Consider the following 23,810-nt stretch of genomic DNA (forward strand, 5'->3'; position numbering starts at 1 on the left):
CTAGAAAGGCACCTGGTCTAGACATTTGGATGTGTACTGTCAGTGTCTGGACTCAGATCTTTTACCAGCAAATGACTGTATGGTGTTAGTTGAGCCCTACATTCCAAGTTGTTTTTTTGAATTGCAAAATAAATTATACCAACTTAATTTATATTATTATAAGTCTCAAGTGAAATATTTCTAGCACAAACTCATGGTCAGTAAATGTGAACTGTGAATCTACTTTTAAGAAGTTAGTTGCTAGTTGTATTGGAAAATAACTATAGGAGTTATGATGAAGCTTCTCAAAAGGTGATACTAGAAATAAACCCATGCAGTAGAATACCCAAGTTTCTAACTACTTAACAGTATTTTCAGTCTTATTCTTCAGCTTTGACATCACATAAAGATAGCTAAGTCCTCTAAAAATAAGTTTGAATTAAATTTTCTCCATTACCATGGAGGCATTTCCATGATTTATTTAAATGAGAGATTGTTGGGAACCTCCCTTGATGTAGATACTCATTATTAGAAATATTGATGTAACAGGATGCTGTAAACAATGGGGACTCTAGTCTTTGAGATCTATCCATTTTCAATTATTTTTATGTGCATACTAAATAGAATTCTCATGTATGCCACTAAAATTTGTGTACCTATTAATAAGTATTGCCAATTAATTAGACATTAATATTAGTAGCAATTGAACTAAGCTTTGCCAGGGAAAGAGACTAAGAACTTCAAATGATGTCATGGTCATTCTGAATAATCCCTAGTTCTACACAAAGACACAGACACACACACATCTCCACCCCAGTAAGATGTCTAATTGGACTTAAACAGATAAGCTTTGTTGTAGAACCCAGGTAAATCAACTGTAGGAATAACATGTGTTAACTTTATTAGGTCACATAAAATTAGCATCACTGTTTTGTTCTGACTTTAAATGAGCAAGGTCTGTGTGGTTTCTTCACAAGGAAAATTTAAAATGCTGTGAATATATAGCTTCCTTTCAATGACAGTGATGATTTTCATAAGCTATAAATACAATTAAATATGGGAAAATAATCATCTCTCAGGCAGGCACGTTGCTCCCATCTTTATAATTTCTAAGCATACTGTAGAGGGTGAAGAGCTGCTGGCAGGCTACATGGTGACCTCATCTTATAGATGAAAATAACTAAGAGGCAAAGAACAAACTCCTCACAAGCCACAGCATCTAAACAGTTCCCTCTGTGTGAGAGTATTGGGCATCTTAAGCAGAGGAATGTGCTTCATCTTATTCATATCAGCCCCTATCCGACCATTATAAATATCCCAACTCTGTAAAAGCACTTTCAACTCCATCTGACTCCTCCATTTCATTACTTACTATCAGTTTGCATCCAACAGGGGACTTTCTTTTGCATAGAATACAAAACAGACCTGTTGATTGTGCACCATCTGCAGACATAAAGCCGTCTTCTGTCTCTGTTACTAGACTACATACTGGCAGCATGGGCAATGGCAGCATTTTAGTTGAATAGTAGTGAGTTCATGAAGCAGAGCATCCTGGGATATACCTGGTATCACTGATAGTGAGTGAGCAGAGGCTTGACCCATCCTCTCCCCTCCTTCTCCCCTCTTCCCCATTCTTCTGATGTGTGTGGTGTGCTTATAAATAAATGAAGTTCCTTGTACGTGTTTCAGCTTATAGTCAGGAAATCACCACTATGGTCACAGTAATAAAAGTTTGATTATAATTTATTGCCTGCTAGGCACACAGATGGACTACCTCAGTGTTGTTACCTTAGAGTTAATTTTTCTGAACAGTTTCCCCAAGGCCATTGAACACTGAAAAAAAAAATACACACATACATACATACTATGCTGTTTTCCATTTTCTGAAATAAAAAAATAATAATAATGGGCTCACAGGGAAAGAATCAATATATCTGAATGAACTCATGATTGTTTGATTTCAATATCATTTTGAAGAGTCTTCTGATTTATATGGCTCATGAAAAATGATACCTAGAATCATCAATGGAGAGTTTAGCTTGTCTATCAGCCTAAACTGTTCTCCTATCATGGGCCTAGGCGTTGAGGAATGGACTTATCAGCCATGTGTGGAGGTTCCTCTTACTCTTTGAATTTGCTGCATCATTACATGGTATGCTTGGCGATTTTATCATTTCTTGGGAGTGAGTAGGGAAACAGGTACAATGATTATATATTCGTTTTTAATGTTTACATTAGTTACCAAAATGGTTTTGCTTCCTACCCCTACCATTATATGAAGCCTCTCACTTTGAAAGTCACAGACTCCGGACTGGTAAGTCCATCAGCTCTCGTGTCTCCACGATCATTCATCTATCTAGCCGAGCCCATGAACATTGGTTGCATAGTGTTCTTTCTCAACCCAAACTCTTCCCAGCCCGTACAGTTATTATTTTATTTACATTAGTACATCCATTCACTGGCAAAGCAGCTTTTTTTTTTTTGTTGGTCGTTTTTCTTTCTAAATAATACACATTCCTAAGAAGGTGTTCATAACGTTAACATTTTTCCAGTTGCACATTTTTTTTTTTGCTTTAACAATCAGTTTTCATTTGTGTGATGATGTTGTTTCGTGCTTGTTTCTTTCCTTGTGCTTTTGTGTCTAGAAGGAAACTGGGATTGTGAATTGCAAAATAGGTAAGGGATTGAGCCCTTTCCTAAGTCTTCAAGCATTAGTCATAACGTATGTGTAGTTTTTTTTTTTTTTTAATTCAACATGGCTTCTGCCCAAGGGCCAGCCATCTTGTCTTCCTACCTTTATCTGTTAGTGATCAGCTGTCAGCTGAGCCCCTAAGTCTTCTGTGGGGTTTCACAGGGACAATCTTCCCCATTCTCTGAAAATACTGCCCCACTAGACATATCTCTATTTGAGAACCCTGAGCTACTGACATTTTGGATCAGTTGATAAGTCGATAAAAAAATTAAAGTGGGTTGACGATTCCTAGCAGTTGACAATATTCACAACGATCTTTTAATTATTATTTATTAAAAGAAACCCTCAGTGCTGTTTTGTTTAGCTTTGTCAATGAACCACGTGGTCATGCCTTGGGAGCAAAGTGAGTCAAATATTTATAAAAGATGTAGCGTTCATTACTATTCACGACACAGTCAGGGAATCAGGGTATCAGGGAAGGAAGGTTCAACCTTTGGGTTATTTGTAAAATGTTGCCAACCCATGCTGCTACTTCTAACAGAGAGAAACCCGAGTTTTAAGATTTACCTGTTCTTTTCTAATAAAGAAAAAGCACATCTATCTGCCAAGCGCATGATCCTAGGAGCTTCAGATAGAAGAAGCCCTGTGGCTGGGACTTGATTCTGTTCTGGGTGCCTAAAGCTGCTAGCCGGATGTGCGAGTGGTGGAGGTGGGGGTGAGCGGGAGGGCGCCCGCCCAGGGATGGTCACTGTTCATCCTCTGTCCTTCCCACAGGAGAGAAGGTGCTGCAGGATGATGAGTTCACCTGTGACCTCTTCCGATTCCTGCAACTGCTTTGTGAGGGACACAACTCAGGTGGGTGACATGTGATCCCAGCTGATGATGGCTAGGAAGTGCTGCTCTCTGCTCTGACAGTGGAACCCCATGGCTTCAGGCTGGGCTTCAGCTTCTGCGTTGGTGGGGCATGTTTGATCATTGTTTTGCAGGCACTGTGCTCTGCACCAAGGCAGTTGACAAATGGAACTGATGTTTTCAAAATCTTTGCATAGTTTTTCATCCTCCCCTCCTTCCCTCTTTGCTTCCTTCCCTTCCAGTCTCCCTCCCTCCCTCCTTCATTCCCTCCCTGCCTCTCTCCTTCCCTGCCTCTCTCCCTCCCTTTCTGTCTCCCTCCCCCAGCCTCTCTCCCTTCCTCCTTCCCTCCCTCCCTCCCTCCCTCCCTCCCTCCCTCTCTCCCTACTTTCGTCCCTTCCTTACTTCTTCCCTCCCTATCTCCCTCTCTCCCTTCCTCTTTCTCTCCCTCCTTCCCTTCATGTCTTCCTCCTTCCCTGCATCCATCCATCCATCCATCCATCCATTCATCATCCATTCATCCATCCATCTTATCTACCCCTCTCTCCCTCCTCAGTCCCTTGTTCTCCTTCCTCTCCCATTTCCACTCTTACTCCCTTCCCAGCTCCCTGTACTTCTCCTTCCTCTCCCCCTCCTAGTTTTTTGAGACAAAGTCTCACTATTACTGGCCCTAAACTGCATGTGTACACTAGCATCCTCCAGCCTCTGCCTCCCAATTTCTGAGATTACAAGCATGCACCATGTTCCTGGATTTGCTTGATCTTCCTATTATTGCAATGTTAGTGAAAACAAGGGATGTGGTGGTGGTGGTGATGCTGTTGATGATAAATTAGATAGCTTCACAGTAATGTGGATGGCTATCTTTTTTTTCCCCTGATTTTTATTGACCTCAGGCATACATTTGTATATGTTGCTTGATGTATTTCGAGTCCTGGTTTTTATACCCAGCTCTGGGCCAGTCTGCAGTTCCAAAAAGACAGGAACACCTCACTCACTGTTGCCTTTGTCTTCCAAACATTTTTGTGCAGAACTTGAGAACACAATGTTCCAGAATAAGTAATTCCATTTTATGTCCTCAAGGATGGCAACGTCTTTAGTCATGTATATATCCAGATCTCTAGAATGTGGGATAAGATGATGCTAGCAATGTCTTAATCTGGAGCTGAGCACTGACCTGTGAATAGGTTTGGGGAAATCGTCACTCATTTTGGTTTTCATTTATGTGGCTGGAAATTGAACCCAGGGTCTTACACATACAAGGCAGGCTCTCTACCACAAGTTAACTGAAGGTTTATAGGAGATGTGAATGATTTCATGTTCAAAAGATCGGACAAACGCTGCCTTTGGCCACCCTAATGTTACTGTTTGGCAGCATCATTGGCTTGTAGGGACACCTTATTTTGTACTTCTGAGGGGGCTCTTAATAAAAGAATTTTGGTTTTGTGTAGATTTTCAGAATTACCTGAGAACTCAGACTGGCAACAACACCACAGTCAATATCATCATCTCGACCGTGGACTACCTCCTTCGAGTGCAGGTAAGTGCTTGTACCTGCCAGCCATGGGTGACACTGGGGTCAGCTGGCCAACTGCAGAAGTGCTAAGTGGGTTTTAATATGTGTAGATTTCTGGCTAAAGTGATTACAACCTTCCCACAATTCTTAGACACTCGTTATCCTCTCTCTGTAACATGTACTTTTTGTAACCTCTTCTTCTGAGGTCAATAGTGTTTTAGATTTATTTGTTTTGTGAAGCACTCTGTGACTTTGACATTCCCAAGCTGAGTTTTACTGTTGTCTTGGTATTTTCACTGATTTAAAATTTAGCCCAACACCTTGTTTCTTAAAAAATGCTTCGGACACTATAATTATGTTTAACCGATTGGAGGTTGGAGCTAAGGGGATGCGGCTGTACAATGACAGCAGCTCTGTAAAGGGTTTATTTCTCTCACTGTCCTATAAAAGAAAGAGCCTGGCCCAGTATTAAACCAACAATCAAAAACAGAAATTCAAGCTTCCAGCTTTTTCCTTAATAGCTTAAAAAACAATTCTCCCTGGTACCAGGATTCTAACCCAAAGCCTTGAAATCTCACTGTACCAGGAAGCCCTTAAACTTGTGATTTTTGTCTTAGGCTGTTCCCACCATCAACATCTGGGATTATAACACGACTTCACCAGGCCAGGTCTATCTTCCTCTGAAAATAAAAAAAGTGTGGCCAGTTTAGTCTCTCCTCTCCTCTCCTCTCCTCTCCTCTCCTCTCCTCTCCTCTCCTCTCCTCTCCTCTCCTCTCCTCTCCTCTCCTCTCCTCTCCTCTCCTCTCCTCTCCTCTCGTTTCCTCTCTTCTTTGCCTCTCTTCCGCTCTATTTTTATTCAACTTTATCCCTTCTTTTGCCTCTCCCCTTTCTCTCTTTCTCCTTCCCTCCATCCCTTCAACCTTGCCTCACTCTCTCTCCCCTAACTTCATTTCTTCTATCTTCTCGTACTTCTTTTCCTTAATGGGAGAAAAGCCCCCTATGAAGCAAATGTATCTAAAGGCACTTCTGAAAACATACTTACAAGCTCTGAGACTACGTCAGCAAACTTAGATGTAGTCCATATCTTCAACAAAATTATGTTATTCGTTTAGCCAATGAAGACCTCTTTAAAATGTGTGGCTGTGAACATATCTTTGAATATCAATATCATAGGAGCCTGTTTGCAGCTGTCAGTGATCATGAGCAGGTCAGCCACAGTCCTTAGCTACAGAAGTTCCATAGCTTCTAACTGTAGAATCACTTTGGTAAAATACTCATGGCTTCTTTGGAGAAAAAAGAGAACAGACATCTGTAACTTCCAAAATGTTGTTCCATGGCCTGTCTACTTGCTAGGCTCACATAATAAATATCTAAATTCACTCAGTGGGCAAATACATTAGTTTCCTGAATTATTCTATTCATCAAATCCATGGTCACGAGACAGTAATTTTCAAAGCTAAGTTCTCTGCTTGTTATTTTGATAGGGGTGTTGCTGGAGGTAATGGGTATTTTCCCACAGTGCCCTTGGGGAGGTTGCTGATAACAGGTGTTTACTTCGAAGCTTTTCTTTTGCCACTGTATTTAAGATCTCTCTCTGTACTGGCGACCAAGCCTGGCCAGGTCAGTGTGAACTGGCTAATGCCCATCCACAGCATGGTCTCTGTTTTCCAGGAGTCCATTAGTGATTTCTATTGGTACTACTCTGGCAAGGACATCATAGATGAACAGGGCCAGCGTAACTTTTCCAAAGCCATCCAAGTGGCGAAGCAGGTGTTCAACACGCTCACGGAATATATCCAGGTAAATACCAAATATTACTGCTATGTAAAGAAAGAAAGAAACAGCTGTTTTAAAGACACTCTTCTGATCTGAGCCCAGCGGCACAGACTTGTTATTCCAGCTAATCCAGATGTGAGGTAGAAAACTCTCAAATCCAATGCCTGCCTAGGCTTCAGAGTGAGTTCTAACATGTGCAGCCTGGGCAAGATAGTGAGGTCCTATCTCAAAATAAAAAGTAAAATGGACAGATATAGTCAGTAGTAAAACACATGCCTAGCTCTAGGTTCTGTCCCTAGTACGTATAAGGAGGTAGATAGGTGATAGATGATAGATAGATAGATAGATAGATAGAGATACAATTTAACCAGTTATCATTAAATCCATAGAAAATGTATTGTACCTAAAATATACTCCACATTCCTATTGAATTATTAATAATTATATATATAATTAAAATTTATATATAATAAAATAAAATTATATATATAATAAAATATTATATAATATATATGTGCATATATATATATATATATATACACACTTTTGATTCATGTATTTATTTTTTGTATGTATGGGTGCCCAGGGAAGCCAGAAGAGAATGTCACATATCCTGGAGCTGGAGTTTCAGGCAATTGTGAGCTGCCATGTGGGTGCTGGGAACTGAACCCAGGCCCACTGGAACAGCAGCAAACACTTTTAGCCTCTTACCTATCTCCCCAGCCCTTCGGTTCATTCTTTGCCTTCTTTTTACCACTAAATATGAGGCTGAGGCATGCAATGAGACGCAGTGAAAGTACGGTCATTAGAGAGGCTCCTGAGGAGTGGTTTGAGCCCTGCTGCATTTCTAGGGTCTGAAACAACTGCTGAACACTCAGTAAATACAAGGGAAAGGAAAGAGAAGAGGACCTGGGTTGTTAACATACAGTTTATAGTATTCCAGAGACAGTGAGGCTGGAGTTGCATAGGAATAGTTAAAAGGTAGCATCTAAGAACCTGTGTTTAGATTTGCTAACAGCTCCCAGAAACAAGCAGTTTAAGAGCCAGCAGGTTCTTGAATGTACACTACATTCCTTTTAGCTTTAAGGGATGTACATGGGTGGAATTGCATAATGCTATTTCCTGTCATTATTAGCATTATTTCTCAATTCTTAAACCGGGCAGCACTTCATTTGCTAAAATAGAAGGAGTCCATCAATAAGATGGAAGAGAGAGCCAAAGAAGCTGAAGATTGCAGGCTGGTCACTCTCTCTGTCTTCAGGGCCAGGAAGTCAAAATGCTCTACAAAGAGTAACTGATGAACAGCAGGACAAAGGGTCAGACTGAGGTTTGATTTTTGTGTCAGGGTCGTGTTAAGGAAGCACATTCATTGTCTTCCCAACGGAACAAGATCTTGGAGTTAAAGTCCTTTTCTTTCTTGCTGATTTGAAGGTCAGATTAACAGCTTGGCTTTTGACTTTGTAACTTGGAACCTCATCATGAATGGCTCAATTTTGATTCTCAACCGGTTTTAGTCTAAAATCATGGATTGCTGCAGTTTTCATTTGGTAAGGGAATAGTGGGTGTTCAGCCTTAGCCTGGCCACAGTTGTCTTATCAGGACTGTCCATGTAAGTCCTAGTTAGCCCAGGGTGATGCAAAACTCTTATTGTGAATTAGAACCTTAAATATGTCCTGAAGGAAATTGTTGCTAAACAAAGGCCAAGTTGATTTTCTGCTGTTCACCTGTGACCTTGCCGTCTGTTCTCCCGATACCCGCACCGAGCATTAGTGTGTTGCAGCTATAGTTCAATAGCGACAAAATGCTACAGATCTATTGTTTTGACCACTGCCTTCCACCTTGTTGCAAGGCACTGTTTCTTGTTTCCATTTCTGTGTAAGGTATTCCAGTCCGGCTAGCCTGCAAGGCTCCCTGCAGTCCTTCTGGCTCTCCCTCCATAGAAGAGAACTAAGATTATAGGTGTGCACCTCTGAATCTGGCTTTTATTTTTTCAAATGTAGATCATAGGAATTGAATTCATCCCATCAGGCTCCTGCAAGTCCCTTTTATCCATTGAACTATCTTCCTCCCCCATATTAAAATTTAAGAGTTTAACAATCACTGAATTTTATAAGAATTACTTGTGAGTTCAATAAGTTACCTATTTATAAATCAGGCCTAGTCACCTGCAACTGATTCAGTGCTCCACTAAAGGGGCAGGGTGAGAGAACTTTCATCCTGTGTTTCTGGAAGTAATAGTATTTTAAATAATGTGTCTAATATGTAACATATCTTTAAGGAACTACTTTTTTTTAATATATGTAACATATGATTAGCTGAATAAAATGGCTTCTAATCAGAGGTTGCTTGTTTGTCCCCGACTATTGAGCTCATGTTATAATGATATGGCTTGATTTGTGGTCTAAAGGAGACCAGAGTTAGAGCTCTTTCAGCCAACAGCTTTCCAAAAAACATTATTATAACAGATTCAGTTCCTTTGGATTCAGGATTTATGAAATTAATGGTCACTATTAATTTAAAATTGTCAGTGATTACACTGTTTGCTAAATAATCGTACAATTAAAGCATCAAAGAACTGATTCCTCTGTGAATATTGTAATCCACATTACTACTTAGGAATAAGAAAAAAAATTCTTCTCCTCCTAAGCATATTTTCATTTTTTTATGTTGTTTGTTTCTGTTTTCTGAATGGGTCCCATGTAGTGCAGGCTGGTCTCTAGCTACTAAGTAGTCAGAGATGACCTTGAACTCCTCCCTGCTGGTAGTATCACAGGTCTTAGCCACTACACTAGTTTAATGTATTCTTTTTACAGAAGGTAGTAACTATCGATTTGACTGAACAACCAAACCATCAGTATCCATCTCTTTTCCTATAAACAGAAGAAACAATCAGTGTCCTCATTGTGTTAATATCCATACGGAAACAAACCATCAAAATCCCTGAGACATTTTTACAATTGCAGGATGAACTGTTGAGGGCATCTTATCCTACCACGCCTCATGTATTTTATGCCTCTGTCTTCATAGATAAGGAGCTGGCAATGGGATGTGTGAACAGAGTGTTAAATTTCTTCTTTCCCTAGTGTTTATTTGAGCAAATAAATGATTGTAAATGACCACCATCTCTCTGTTCATGCTGTAGGGTCCCTGTACTGGGAACCAGCAGAGCCTGGCACACAGCAGGCTGTGGGATGCTGTTGTGGGCTTCCTTCATGTATTTGCACACATGCAGATGAAGCTGTCTCAGGTAAGTCAGTGCCTTTAACTAGGTGGGTACAACATGGACTGGAACCACCAACTTCCTTAACTTAACACTTGCTTCCTTAAGTTGGGTATTATCTCTTCATATCACTCCCTTAAGGGTCTTTAACTCTATATCAAATATTGTATTTTTAAATTTTAATTTATCTTATTCCATAATAAAAATCACTTTATTTTTAATGAACTCATAAATAAAATATCGTATAGCTAGTTAAGGTAAATGATTTTTTTAAAGACATTTTGTGTGTGTGTGTGTGTGTGTGTGTGTTGGGTATGATTAGGTATGTGCATGTAACTGTAGGTACCCATAAGGTCCAGAAGAAAGCCATTGGCTCCCATGGAGCCAGAGTTTTAGATGGCAATAAGACACCTGATGTTGGTTCTAGGAATTAAACTCAGGCTCTAAGCAAGAGCAGCAAGTGTTCTCAACCACCGAGCAATTTCTGTATCCCCTACATCAAATGTTTTAATAAAAACACTTTATGCCCCTGATGGAAAGGGCACCAGCTGACCAAAGAACACACTCTATCAATTTGGGTGAACCAACAAACTGGCTTTACCTATAGAAGGATGGGTGACTCAACTACATCATTAGAAAGTTGATTGGATGTCTTACTTATGGATAGCTGTACCACTTAAGGCTCCCACCTGTGATCTGGAAAGAGTCCCCATGGAGTTGGAGCAGATGCATTACTGCTGAGCACCCACCTTTGAAACCAAAACCAAAAGCACTTCATGAGTGAGCACAGAGGGAGAAGAAAGGATATGAGGGAAGGAAGATGGCAGACATTGTCACGTCCCAGCCTTCCGACTCATTCTCTGCTCTGTTCACTGGGGATTTTCTTCCCTATTAAGGATATTGAAAAGGGATTTGAACCTTGTGATAAATTTGTTAAGGAGGGGAAGTCCTTACAGGGTCACACACAAGCAAAGATGGCATTTGCACTACCAGGAAAGCAACTTTCTGAAAGTCAAAGAGAAGACAGTGATTATAAAGATAATTAAGGAACATGTTTTGATGTTAATTCACAACGTCTGTTACAAATATCAACTTCTTGCTTCCCTACCTCAATGAATGTCCCATTTCAAATTAAAGATGCATGAATAGAAAAAAAAAATATTCTCTTAGACAGGAACAATTCTGGGTCAGAGTTTTTTGACTGTGGGATAACAACTCCATCCCTGCACTTGATGCCCAGTTTTTCTACTGGAGGTGCTCTATAAATTTCCTTCCCCATGGATGGACATTTCATCTAAGGTTCCTCCCTTTGAGTCCTGAGAGTCTCTCACCTCACAGACACAGGTCTCTGGTGCACCCTAGTGGGTCTGCCCACCTCCTACCTCCCAAGGTTGCTTGTTCCATTCTTTCTGCTGGCCCTCAAGGCTTCACTCCTGTTTTCTGCACCCCCGCCCCAAATGCCTGATCATATTCCCATTTTCCCCTTCCCCTCCACTTTCTCACCCAGATCCTTTCCTCTGGTCTCCACCCCCTACCTCCAGCCCCCATGATTACTTTAGGAACAGTCAGAAGGCTGTGCCTCTTTGGTGCAGGGCATCTTGCTGGTATCTAATGGCCTGACACACTTGTTGGTAATGGGTGCCCAACACATGAGAGAAAAAAAGAATGCAAGAGTTAGTGTCAGAAGAGAGGAGGTGACTGAGAGGATGAAGGCACTAGCTGCCAATCCTGGAGACCAAGTTTGATCCCCAAGACTCACATGGTGGAAGGAGAAAGCCACTCCCTGTAAACTATCCTATGGCCTCCACAAGCTTATAGTGGGATATGAGCATGCACACATGCACATGCACACACATGCACACTTTCTCAAAATAAATAAATACATATAAAAATAGTAAGAAGAAAGAAGTCAGAGTGAACAAAAAATATTGTCTTTTCAAGTGAAAACTGTGTCGCATATGCAGAGACAGCTGAATCTTGTCCAGCCTTAGCATGTTCCCCAGGACTTGGATTCTTCTACACACCTGTTGGGGAAAGGTACCTTCAGTTACTTCAGCAGACACACACCAAAGTGAGCAGTAAAGTTCTTTCATTCATGGCAATTTTTTTTCAGTAGGCCCTGTGTTTATACTTGACAGTCTATAGTTCTACAATGCCTTAAGGAGCTTAGTGTCTGAAACCAGGAAGTTCTCTCTGAGACTGATGTGATCTTGCCATATTCTCTTCCCCTTCTCTCAAACTCAATGCATTGTTTCTAGGATTCCAGCCAGATTGAGCTTTTAAAAGAACTTATGGATCTCCAGAAGGACATGGTGGTCATGCTGCTGTCTATGCTAGAAGGTAGGACTTTAAATGTGCACTTACTTTCACATTCTCTTTTATTCTTTTCTTATTTGTGCTCTTAGTTGACATCATCATGTAGCAAGACATCATATCAGGAAGCAATGTCCAGCAGCTCTGATGTGTTGCTGGCTGTCTTAGTTTCTTTTCTTCTTGCTATGATAAAATTTCCTGATAAAAGCAACTTAGTAGAGAAATGGTTATTTCTGTGGCACATTGTATCCTGGTGGAGAAACTAAGGTGGAAGGGGCTTGGAGCAGCTGGTTATGTTGTATCCACAATGAGAGAGCAGAGAGCAATGAACACATGTCTCAGCTCCTTTCTCCAGGATCTCCTGCCCAGAGGATAGTCCTAGCCACAAGTAAGATGGGTCTTCTAACACCAGTTAATGTAATTAAGATAATTCCCCACAGGCATTCCTGGAAACCTACTTCAGGCTCTTTACCACATGTGTCTACTACACAAACATATTACAGCAACATCTGTGACATCTTGTCAGTCACAACCCCCTGTTTAAGGGTTCATAGAATTCCATGTTCTAGGAATATAGTCTTCTGTGGGACTTCTATTTAGAAAATAACCCTATTTTTCTGAAGCTTGTCAGTAATCTCTTCTTTTCTAACTTCAGACTCTGGACCATGAGGAGATACAGGATGGTGGTTTCCATTATAAAACAGTGACAGTGGGAAGGAGGAAAAGGGAGAGGGAGAGGAGAGAGAGAAAAAAAGAGAGAGTGAGAGAGCGGGAGAGAGAAGAGAGGAGGAGGGAGAGAGGGAGGGAGAAGAAGGAAAATAAGAGGGAAGGGGGGACTTTGACCTATAATTCACAGCAATATCTTATCTGATAAACCATCTCACAGGCCCAGAAATACGATTTCGTGTGTGGAACCTAATTGCTTTGTGATCAAGGCTCTTCCAGTGTTTCTTTAATCACTTTTGAGATATGTTAGATTAGAAATAATTATCCATCTGTTCTTGAAGCCTCATACACTGGGAGGAAATTAAATCAGTGACTTTGGTTCATGTTTAATCCCAGGTCTGCATGATTATTGATTATTGATTGATTGATTGATTGATTATAGATACCAGCTTTGTCAAAAGTGCTCATTTTTCAAACAACTACAAATGCTTTTCCTCCAGGTAACGTGGTGAATGGAACAATAGGCAAACAGATGGTGGACATGCTTGTGGAGTCATCTAACAATGTGGAGATGATCCTCAAGTTCTTTGACATGTTTCTGAAATTAAAGGACTTGACATCCTCAGACACATTTAAAGAGTATGACCCTGATGGCAAAGGTGTCATTTCCAAGAGAGACTTCCACAAAGCCATGGAGAGCCACAAGCACTACACCCAGTCAGAGACTGAGTTCCTGCTGTCCTGTGCAGAGACAGATGAAAATGAGACACTTGACTATGAAGAATTTGTCAAAAGGTTCCATGAGCCTGCCAAGGACATCGGCTTCAACGTCGCTGTTCTGTTGACCAACCTTTCAGAGCACATGCCCAATGACACGAGGCTGCAGACCTTCTTGGAATTGGCAGAGAGCGTCCTCAACTACTTCCAGCCTTTCCTGGGTCGCATTGAGATCATGGGCAGTGCCAAGCGCATTGAGAGGGTCTATTTTGAGATCAGCGAATCCAGCCGAACCCAGTGGGAGAAGCCTCAGGTCAAAGAGTCCAAGAGGCAGTTCATATTCGATGTGGTCAATGAGGGCGGGGAGAAGGAGAAGATGGAGCTCTTTGTGAACTTCTGTGAGGACACCATCTTTGAGATGCAGCTGGCAGCTCAGATCTCAGAGTCTGATCTGAATGAGAGGTCGGTGAATAAAGAAGAGAGTGAGAAGGAGAGGCCAGAGGAGCAGGCCCCACGGATGGGCTTCTTCTCCCTCCTCACCATCCAGTCGGCCCTGTTTGCTCTCAGGTACAATGTCCTAACCCTTGTGAGGATGCTCAGCCTGAAGAGCCTTAAGAAGCAGATGAAGAGAATGAAGAAGATGACGGTGAAGGACATGGTCTTGGCCTTCTTCTCATCCTACTGGAGTGTGTTTGTCACCCTCTTACACTTCGTGGCCAGTGTCTGTAGGGGCTTCTTTCGTATAGTCTCCAGCCTACTGCTGGGGGGTAGCCTGGTGGAAGGTGCAAAGAAAATCAAAGTGGCAGAGCTTCTAGCCAACATGCCAGACCCCACTCAGGATGAGGTGCGAGGAGATGAGGAAGAGGGAGAGAGGAAGCCCTTAGAGTCAGCCCTGCCCTCTGAAGACCTGACGGACTTGAAGGAACTAACAGAGGAAAGTGACCTTCTTTCAGACATATTTGGCTTGGATCTGAAGAGAGAAGGAGGGCAGTACAAACTAATTCCTCACAACCCGAATGCCGGCCTCAGTGACCTCATGACCAACCCCATCCCTGTCCCCGAGGTACAAGAAAAGTTTCAGGTACTTTAAGTCATCATTATTAAAGCCATCAAGTCTCTCTCTCTCTCTCTCTCTCTCTCTCTCTCTCTCTCTCTCTCTCTCTCGCACGCGCGTGCTCTTGCTCTCGCTCTCTCGCTCTCATCTTGAATTTCTAGGAAAAAATAAAGACCCTTGGAAGACAAATCTAGACCATAAGGAATGTATATGCGTTGTTACGTGAAACTGTTCATATGTATTCATCATGGAGATAAAGTCATGTTGTGATGGTGTTGGTCAGTTGTGCCATCTTTCCATCCCCTACTCTCTGTGCTTATTTTTCCAAGTGTCTGAGAACACAGTCAGAGCCAAAAGGCTTGTCCATGAGTGGAGTTCTGTGTGCTGATATAATGCAAATACCAGTAGCCAGATGATGATAAGAAGAGGTAAGACTTAAATTGCCCTTGAAAAAATAAAGAAGATTTGACCCAGTGGACAAGATAATGGAGGTAGTTTCTGAAATGAGAAAAGCCAGTGGAAAGGAGCCTAGAGAGTTCTTAATCCACTGCTTTTGGAGAGGAGGGTGTGCATAAAAGGTGAGAGATAGGAGGACATATGGTCATGGAACCTCTAGCTCAGTATAAACAAAAGGTCTCCTGTTATGAATTATGGAATGTGAATTGGCAGGTGCCTACACAGCTCCCCAAATGCACTCAGTGATGATATATAGCCCTACTTACAGAGCTGAGAAGATATCTGTCACTAAAGTCCTTGCTTTGTGTCCTGGTTACCATTTTGTCCAGTTGGCACAAGCTGGAGTCATTTGAGAAGAGAAACTCTCATTTGAGAAAAAAGTCCCCCATAAGTCTGGCCTAGGGACAAGTATTTCAGGCATTCCTAAATTAATGACTGATGTAGGAAGGTCCAGCCCACTGTGAGTGGTGCCACATCTGGGCCGATACTCCTGGCTTATATAAGAAAGCAGGTTGAGAAAATCATGAAGATGAAGCCAGGAAGCAATGTTCTACCTGATTGTGCTTCAGTTCCTGCCTCCAGGTTCCTGCCCTGACTTCTCTCAGTGATGGACTGTAAACTGGGGCATGAAGTAAACCCTTTCCTCTCAGGATACTTTTGCTTGTGGTGTTTTATGGCAACAATAGAAATCCATGACATTTTTCAAGCATGAGGCTTGGAGTTCAATCCAAGGAACCCACATTTTTTAAAAAGTCAAGTGTAATAGCATGGGCTCATAATCTCAGATCAGAGGAGGCAAAGACAGGCAAGTCCCTGGAGTTCACTAGCTAGCAAGGCTAGCCTAACTGAAGAATCTCAGACCTGTCTAAAAAAAGGTTTTCTGATCTTCATATGCATGGCCACACATGCACATACTTAACTACAGAGACAAGAGCACTTACACCTATATACAAATACCTACGATAGTAATAAAATATTCTTGGTTTTTTGTTTGTTTGTTTGTTTCCTATTGACATGTCAAGGAACAGAAGGCAAAAGAAGAACAGGAAGAAAAGGAAGAAACCAAGTCTGAACCGGAGAAAGCTGAGTATGTACCACCACAGGCTTTCCTCTAAGTCCTGGAACCCTTTGGTCTGACCCCTGCTCTTTGGGTAGAGACTCTTACCTTGCAAAGGTGTCACATGACCCCATCTCAGATCTGTGTGAAAACTAGGACCTTACCTTTTGTAGGGCCACCTGAATTACTCCCACCTAGGGTCTTCCTCCTCTTTCCATGGGCATTCCCTGTGTATGATTCTTTCCCATCAAAAGAGACCCCAGTGTCTCTATAAAAGGATTGATGCATAAAGCTTATATGTGAATGTCTGTCCTGTTAAAGATGGGAAGAAACTAATGTAGCAAGTTCATCTTAGTGTGTTCTGGAGTGGTATCTCTCTGAGCATGGTCTGAGGCCACATGCATAGAAATCTCTTAGAGATTGTTAAAAAATGAATTTGCAGGCTGGAGAGGTTATCTAGTAATGCACTTGCTCCATAACCATGAAGACCTGGGTTCAATCCCTACGCCTACATCCTTGATGTGAGGTGCAGATTGGTAATCCCAGTACCGAGGAGGGAAAGACAGGCAGACTGATCCCTGGACAGACAAGTTAGCCTAATCAGAGAGCTCTAGGCCAGTAAGAGACTTTGTCAGAAAAAAATATTTGGTGGATGGCCACTGAGGAGCCACACCCAAGGTTACCTCCTGGCCTACATGAGAACATGTATGCACACACACATGTGCCCACCCACTCACAAACACACAGTACAGATTCCTGAGCCCCATTTGTGCATGCTAGTGGGATTGAGCACACATGCACTCATGTGTGCACAGGTGTACACATGTGCATGGCCTTGCGTTCCCTGTCACGGTATGGGCCTAGGGCTCTGCCTCTCCATGAGCACACCTGGCGTTGTGGAGCCTGATTATAAACACGGAGGTAGGTAATGAGAAGCACCGCACGGAACAAGGGAAACGCCCAACTCTTTCTCCACCATGGCTTTATATCTGTAATAGAAAACCCTTGTCTCACCCCAAAAGTATGTAATCTCATATGTCCAGCTAGAAAAGTCCACAAAAAAATGAAAGCCATAGGTTCCTGTCTCATCCCCATTCTCGGAACAGGCATGTTACCCCTCTTCCACAATTATTTTGCTCCTTCATCAGCCTGATTTCGTTGTTTTAGATCTTGGATCTGTCTTAAATATGGCCAGATAAATGACATCAGGAGTAGAAAAAGTGGCGCATGTGACAGGGTGCAGTAAAAAAGCAGGTCTTTCCTGCTGTAGTAGTGTTGGCCAGACCTGGTGTGAGCTGAGTGCAGCATCTGTGCCTTCACAGTAAGGAAGGCCTTACTCTACTTAAACGTAAAGCATTTTTTATATGAACTTCTAGTCCTGGGACTGGAGAGGTGACTTAGCAGGTGAGTGTGCTTGTTGCCAAGTCTGGTGACCTGAGTTTGACCCCCAGGAAAATAACCAACTCCCTCCCTCACCTCAGCTCGTCCTCTGACCCCCACAGGTGCATCCCTCCTCACCTCAGCTAGTCCTCTGACTCCCACACATGTGCACACACAATATAAATAACTCTAATTCTTAAAAATGAATTAAACTTCTAGTTCTAATTCCATTGTTATCTGAAATTAATATAGCAATAAATCATATTGATATTAATATTAATGTATTTTCCTTAATAAAATTAAGTGAATATGTATCAGCATATTAGCATATCAATGTTGTTTATATATGAAAAAAACCAAATGTGCAGGACTGTTATGTTAAGTCTCAGTGGTTAGAGTCTGTTAAAATTTGAGTTATGGGAAGGTGGCTCAGCAGGTAAAAACATTTGCTGCCAAACCTGAGGCCTTGAGTTCAATCCCCAGACTCTACATTATAGTAGGTGAGAATCACCACCTACATGTTGCCCTCTGACCTTCACTAGTGACCTTCACTATGACATCTGACCCTGCATATAACTGACCCTGTCACAAATGGCATGCCCCCACCACAAATGGCATGCCTCCCCACACATACACATAAAGGCATGTCACCTTCCATACACAATGGCATGCCCTGCCCCCCCCAAACAAATGGCATACCCCACCTCACAAATAATACACACAAATAAAACAGTCACCTCTAGGCCTTTGGGAGGCTGGAGCAGGAAGGCTGCACAGTCAAGGATGACTTGGGTTATACAGAAGACGTTCAAGGCCAACTTGGGCAACTTAGTGACACCCTGTCTCCAATTAAATGGTAAAAAAGAGAGCTGGGATGTAACTTTATGACAGATCCCTTGCCTGACATGCACAAAGCCTTTCATCATAATAATAATAAAAAAAAAGTAAGGTGTGTTGAATAGGGGTGGGGGAGACAGGAGAAATGTCTTTGTTGTTATGCCATTTTGTAATCAAATGTCTTACTACACAAGTAAAAGGAGTCTGCTAAAATATGAATGCAAAAAGCTTTCTGGCCTGTAAAAAAATGCCATTTTGATTCAAATTCCATAGAATTATTCATTTGTGATGAGGGCAGGAAATCATTTGTCTCAATCTATAACCCAGAATGCTATGATTCTTTGGGGCAGAACTTAGTTTGAGAGCTACAGGGGATGGCTCAGTTCCTAAAGTACTTGCATATGAATGTATAACCCTGAGTTTGATCCCAAATCCCACATAAAAGGCTGGATGTGATGGCTGGCTCCTGTAATCCCAGCACTGGGGAGGTAGAGATGGTCAAATCTCCAGGAGTTGCTGGCCAGACAGCCTAGCCTAATAGGTGAAACAGTCCTAGACTATCTCACCAATCACGGTGAGTAGTACCTGGAGAAGAAGGATTTCTGGATCCCACATGCATATGCACATACATACACATGCTTACACATAGACATATATGTGTGTGCATATAGAACATATTTTCTAAATGGGTATTGCGATTTATTTGCTCACTTTGTATTTTGCAAAGTAACTCCTTGCTTCTTCAGGTCTTCTATATGGCTTATGATTCCTTTGTTTTCACAGGGGAGAGGATGGAGAGAAAGAAGAAAAAGCCAAAGATGATAAGGGCAAACAGAAGTTGAGGCAGCTTCATACACATCGATATGGGGAGCCGGAAGTCCCCGAGTCAGCATTCTGGAAGAAAATCATAGCCTACCAACAGAAGCTGCTGGTGAGACTTTTGGCACTGATTGGTTGTCCCCGGCTATGTGTAGCATTTGATCCCAGAAAACCCTTCTACCACCCAAATCTGAGAGTATGCAAGTTCCTCATGAAAGAATAGTGGAATATCTGAGTACAGATAACACACATCCTTCCATGTGTTTTGATCTATCTAGATATTTACAATCTCTAATACAGTGTGAATATTATGGAAATGTTTGTTATAGTGAGTTATTTAGGGAATAATTGTAAGAAAAAAGTCTATATCCATTTAGGACAAAATTTTTTCCAAGTATTTTCTTTTTTTACCCAATTTGACCTATAAAGACTCTGTCTTCATAACCAGAGAGCTAAGCAGATGTTTATCTACTCATTTTAGTGTGTTTGGATTTTTGAAACAGTTTATCTTTATTTTATGGGTACATGTGAATGTTTTCATGTGTTGATATATGCCATGTGTATGCAAGTGCCTGAGGGCCCAGAAGAGGGCATCTGATAACCTGGAACTGAAGTTACAGACAGTTGTGAGCTACCATGTGGGTGTTGGGAACCAAACCTATTTCCCTTGCACGGGCAGCCAGTGCTCTTGATCATTGAGTCATCTCTACAGCCCAGTATTTGTGTTTTAATACAAATGTCTTTTTTCAAACTACTGTTCCTATTACACAATTTATACTGCCTAACACTCTGTGGCCTCTACACACCTTCACATGGTCTGATACCCACGAGGCCTCTCATATGTTCATACTATCTTGACATCCTTTGACTGAATTAACAGATACCATAGTGTCTCCATAGTCTTCCTATAAATACTTCAGAACCCATCAAGCATATTTTCAAGGCTCTGTAATAGTTGACTATAAACCAGGCATAACCTCCTGGGTCTATGTAATTTACAGTTCATCCCAGAACCAAATGAGTCTATCAACCTACCTTTTGCCAAAAAGAAATATAACAAACTTACAGAAGTAAAACATAAGCATATTTTATAAGTATAAACCTAATGAGTCAGCTTTTCAGTGATGATATTCAAAATTTTTCTTTAGAGACAAGTAAAAGAAAATAAAGAAATGAGAGAAAGAAGATAGTTCTTCGTAGGGTTTTATAGGAGTATTTCCCAAATCTTGTGTTTTCTCTATGTTGTTTGCTACAGAGTCCATTGAACATAAAGCTTTCTAAGATAACTGTATAATTGTTAATTTGAAATGCATCAGTGGTTGCCATAGCAGCACACAACTCTCTTTGTCGATGCTCTGGAGGTTGAGTAGGCTCTTCAGTACCCTCTAGCAGCCCTGTGGTCCCTGAGGAACCTGCCTCTGCAGTTGCATAAGGAAAGCAAATGAGGCTGCTCTTCCATTTCTGCCTCTGGGAGCCTATGTTTCCCAACTTTATATAACTCTTTCACCTTTTTCCATCTCTTTGTAGCTTTGGCAGCTGCTTGCCAGTTTGCACACATTAGACCAATCATGGCCATGATGCCTGCCCCCCTTGCCCAGACATCTCTATCCTCTATGTCTTTGTGACAGTCCCCATACAAAAGCCATAGTTAGATAACTGAGTCTCTGTGATATATTTTATTACTTTCTAGGAGATAATACCAGTATAATTGGTTCAGCTTGAGTATGTTGTTCAGTCCTAGTATAACTAGGTGTGGCCATAAAGCCCACATCCATTGTGGGGCAAGGACCCCACAGAGAGGGGGTATGTCCATAGAGAGATTAGTGAGAGGCATTGTTGTTATGGTTAGGCATTATCACGCTAAAGCTCACTTCACATTATAACAAATAGTGGCTTCCAGTGTGGCCTCTTCCCTTACATCCTCTTCTGCTGAGTTGATTTGGCTTCTTCCAATTCAGTGTACCATACCAACCAGTCACTTAATACTGATCTTTGAGCTCTTTCTCTGTTACTTCTAACATAGTACAGAAAACAAACAAACAAAATGACTCCCAGCTCTTCTTTCAAAGTGCCTCGAAGGTCTATCCGATTCCATGTCCACAGCTACCATGGGGCCAACATCACCTCTTTTTGCAGTCATGCTTACTAACCAGTCCCCATTGCTTCTGCTGTTTCCACAGAGGAGTTTCTAGGTCATCATCTTGTATTTCATCCTCTTGAGTTCTCCAATAGCATCTTATCCTATCTAGAATAAAACAGCCATCATAACAGTGGCAGTGTACAAAGTATCATATATGATTATTAGTAGCATATTACAGTGAATAATGGATTTTCTTATATATTCTCATTAATTACCATAGCAAATGCGGGAGGCTGGTTCTGTTGTTATACTCACATTATAGAAGAGACAAGATATGTTCCAGGAAGGATTAGGTTATTCATCCACATTCTAAATCCAGGAAATGCTAGGACAGACTTCATATCCCTCAAGTGTAGTCTTAGAAGTTGTAAACGGATTTAGAGGTCATCAAATCAGTTTACTGTAATGGACAACTCAAATCTTCATCGGGAGCCTTTAGAACTCAGCTTCTACTCACCTGCCAGAGCTTACTTCTCTCTCTATGTTCTCTTCTCTAGGGTTCAAGCACATTCACACATACACACACACACACACACACACACACACACACACACACCATTACTCTTCTTAATAATACCTTTGGAGGTCAGAAGAGGGCATCAGATCTCCCCAATATTAAAATTACAGATAGTTGTGAACTTTTGTGTGGGTGCTGGAAACCGAACCCAGATCCTCTGCAAGAGCAGCAAATGCTCTTATGCCTCTCTTCAGCTCCACTCTTAATTAAAGGGCCTGTCCACAGTATCCATGTCTCTAATACACCTTTGCCCTGTGTTGGCTCAGTTAGCTCTCTTGCCATCCCAGGCCTATACTGAAGCTCACCTCCTGGTATAAGTCTTTCCTAGTTATCTACTACAAACTATCACCTCACTCCCTAAACCTTAACCTATGTATCAGTATGCCATTTGGAGTCTTTCAATGATATTTACTATCTGAGGGTATGGTTATTATTAGTTGTCTTCTCCCTGGTGGAAGAAACTTTGTCCTTTATTGTGTGTCTCTAGCACCAAGGACACAGCAGGCTCTCAATCTACAGTTTGGAGTAAAATGAATGAATGCTTTGTTTAAAACACTTGCACATCTCTGATCTCTTACCAGGCGGCCTGTTCTTAACTCTTTCTCTCTTCAGAACTATTTTGCTCGCAACTTTTACAACATGAGAATGCTGGCCCTGTTTGTCGCATTCGCCATCAACTTCATCCTGCTCTTCTACAAGGTACGTGCCTGTATTCTGGTGGCTTAAGACCATTCTGCTCTAAATGTCAACAGTGACACCAACAGATAGATTCCCCTGTGAGCTTCGAGTGAACACATTACACCAATTCTAAACTGCATCCTAACAAAAGAAACAGACCAAAGCCCAGTCCCACTACAGATTCCCCAGAAAATGGTACATGCACTCCTGGCAAGTGAGCAGGAGGGACCTCAGCTGGCCAGGACCGAGACGGTTGAGTGTTGCAGAGGGTTCGTTCACCCTGGTGTTCCTAGGATGATTCAGCTGAATTTCTAACTCGTTATGATTTATGATGCCTGGATGAGACGGAACCTTTCTCACACGACATTATATGGATAACTGAGACTAAAAGTATCTAGTGTTTTCTGCACAATTTGAAATCCTTATAACTGTTCATTGGATTAGCATGAACTTTAAAAAATTAACATTTAGTGTGTGTGTGTACGTGTATATGTGTGTATACATATAAGCATGTTATGGTGTGGAAGTTATGTTGAGGTCATGAGGACGTCAGAGAACACCTAGTGAGAATCTGTTCTTTCCTTCTACTATCTCATTTCTAGAGAATGGACTCAGGTCATCAAACTTGGCAGCAAGTGCTTTTTCCTACCAAGTTATCTCTCAACAAACCGCCAGCATAAACTTTAGATGCATATTTATCACTTGTATTTGCTGTTGGAAAAGCTGTCTCTTTATACTTTCCCAATAGTCTTCCCATGACACCAGTATGTACTGACATCACACCCAACTGTCTGCAGAGGACGTGTTTCCATTTCTTTCTGTTTGTGATGACGTGGCACACAGAGAACTGACTGTATTCTAAATGGTTTGAATCAGGTCTCCACTTCTTCTGTGGTTGAAGGAAAGGAACTGCCTACCAGAACTTCCAGTGATACAGCTAAAATGACCACCAGCCTAGACAGCAGCCCCCACAGGATCATTGCAGTTCACTATGTCCTGGAGGAGAGCAGTGGCTACATGGAACCCACCCTGCGCATCTTAGCCATCCTCCACACCATCATCTCCTTCTTCTGCATCATTGGATACTACTGCTTGAAAGTAAGTCCCCGGGTACTGGTGCATTTAAAGTGTCTGTCTGTAGTGTGGA

At 41.7% G+C, this 23,810-nt stretch overlaps 1 protein-coding gene across 1 annotated transcript in view; it reads left to right on the top strand.

Annotated features, from left to right (window-relative positions):
- The window catches only part of Ryr2 (ryanodine receptor 2), a 566,557-nt gene that overhangs the window by 509,899 nt on the left and 32,848 nt on the right, over positions 1 to 23,810 (top strand). The window contains exons 86-95 of the mRNA XM_076939363.1: positions 3,446 to 3,526; positions 4,969 to 5,057; positions 6,705 to 6,833; positions 9,952 to 10,056; positions 12,288 to 12,369; positions 13,509 to 14,806; positions 16,258 to 16,322; positions 19,293 to 19,440; positions 22,598 to 22,684; positions 23,540 to 23,761. Coding sequence (XP_076795478.1) covers positions 3,446 to 3,526; positions 4,969 to 5,057; positions 6,705 to 6,833; positions 9,952 to 10,056; positions 12,288 to 12,369; positions 13,509 to 14,806; positions 16,258 to 16,322; positions 19,293 to 19,440; positions 22,598 to 22,684; positions 23,540 to 23,761 — 2,306 coding nt within the window. The remainder of the gene's footprint in view (positions 1 to 3,445; positions 3,527 to 4,968; positions 5,058 to 6,704; positions 6,834 to 9,951; positions 10,057 to 12,287; positions 12,370 to 13,508; positions 14,807 to 16,257; positions 16,323 to 19,292; positions 19,441 to 22,597; positions 22,685 to 23,539; positions 23,762 to 23,810) is intronic.

Source organism: Arvicanthis niloticus, chromosome 8 (genome assembly GCF_011762505.2).
Source record: "Arvicanthis niloticus isolate mArvNil1 chromosome 8, mArvNil1.pat.X, whole genome shotgun sequence".
NCBI lineage: Eukaryota > Metazoa > Chordata > Mammalia > Rodentia > Muridae > Arvicanthis > Arvicanthis niloticus.